The 1,256-nt window shown below is 33.6% G+C and overlaps 2 protein-coding genes across 2 annotated transcripts in view; both read left to right on the forward strand.

Moving 5' to 3' along the window:
* The window catches only part of LOC119585296 (sin3 histone deacetylase corepressor complex component SDS3-like), a 4,298-nt gene extending 3,145 nt beyond the window's left edge, over positions 1 to 1,153 (forward strand). The window contains exons 4-6 of the mRNA XM_037933968.1: positions 41 to 122; positions 389 to 473; positions 662 to 1,153. Coding sequence (XP_037789896.1) covers positions 41 to 122; positions 389 to 473; positions 662 to 760 — 266 coding nt within the window. The 3' untranslated portion in view covers positions 761 to 1,153. The remainder of the gene's footprint in view (positions 1 to 40; positions 123 to 388; positions 474 to 661) is intronic.
* Positions 1 to 1,256, forward strand: part of LOC119585295 (sin3 histone deacetylase corepressor complex component SDS3-like) — a gene marked incomplete in the record, with an annotated part of 33,517 nt that overhangs the window by 12,262 nt on the left and 19,999 nt on the right.

Below are 1,256 nucleotides of genomic sequence, written 5' to 3' on the forward strand. Positions count from 1 at the left end.
GATGATAGTTAACAACATTAATAATTTGTATGCATTTCAGCCTCACCTGCCATAGCTCCTCCTGAGCTTATTGGTAATGAACCAAAAATTGAAAATGGAAAGCTCTATTTTGATAAAAAGTGGTATGTATTACACTGTGTTTTGTGTAATGAGAATAGGCAGTGTTGTAAAAGTTACTCTGATATTTTTAGATTAGAGGTTTCTTGTCAGTATTTATTGTTTCATTGAGTGATTTGAGTACTTACCTAGCACTGGTTTTCTTAGTCCTCTGTTAATATGATGAAAATAAGTAAATCAAAAATTTCTCTAATGAAACTTTTTCTAGTGAAAATAATGAGCTCTAGTTCATTAAGGAAAGTGAAACATGAGCTTTTTTATTTGTTTGAAGGTTTCACAAAGGCCAAGCTGTGATGATTGAGTGCAAAGATGGAACCCGGTTCAATGCTATTCTCACTGTTGCAGGGAATGATATGGTAAGTTTCACCATAGACATTTTTTTATGTCTGCATGATAGCTTCTGGGTTTGTCCTTTACTCTAGATTGTGTTTGCTCCAGAAACCTATATAAATTGAGCAGTATGGAAGTAACATAAGATCCATATATTCTTCTTTTTTTGTGTGTGTGCAAAGAAAATGAAAAAGAAAAAAATCTACTTTAACAGATTATGGTAAGGAAAGTACCAGACAACATTCGCTTGAAAATTACCCTGGCCCAGTTGGCACATGGGAAATACTTGGTGCGCCGGAGGAGTTCAACGTGACAAGCAGAGGATGTGTTTGCTGTGGGTCCAAGCTTCTTTTAAACCAGACCATGAGTATTTCAACATCCTGCTGTTGACTAGCTATTTGCAATGCAAATGGATTTGCAGTCATATTCAGGTTTGGTATAACTTTCTCTTCAGAGAAAACTACATGAGTGGAGTAAAAAGAATCTGATTTTAATGCAATTCATCTGACATAAATCGCGGATATTGAGAACTCAGGTTTCAATATTACTTAATATGGGAGTCTCTTTCTGCCTTTACACCATATGTGAAGTACAATTGTAGAATTAGGTTTAATGATAAAGGGACTCGAAATGCATTTAGACTTAAGTAAGATATTTTTATTATAGCATATTAAGCTGTGACAGAATTAAATATGAATTTCTTACAGCCTCCTTTTATTGAACCTTTTCATCTTTGGTTTTAAATAATACCAAAATTGTAAGTAATTTCTTTCACAATGGAAAAACTTATGACAGACTACAAAAAGTTA

Source organism: Penaeus monodon, chromosome 19, assembly GCF_015228065.2.
Source record: "Penaeus monodon isolate SGIC_2016 chromosome 19, NSTDA_Pmon_1, whole genome shotgun sequence".
NCBI lineage: Eukaryota > Metazoa > Arthropoda > Malacostraca > Decapoda > Penaeidae > Penaeus > Penaeus monodon.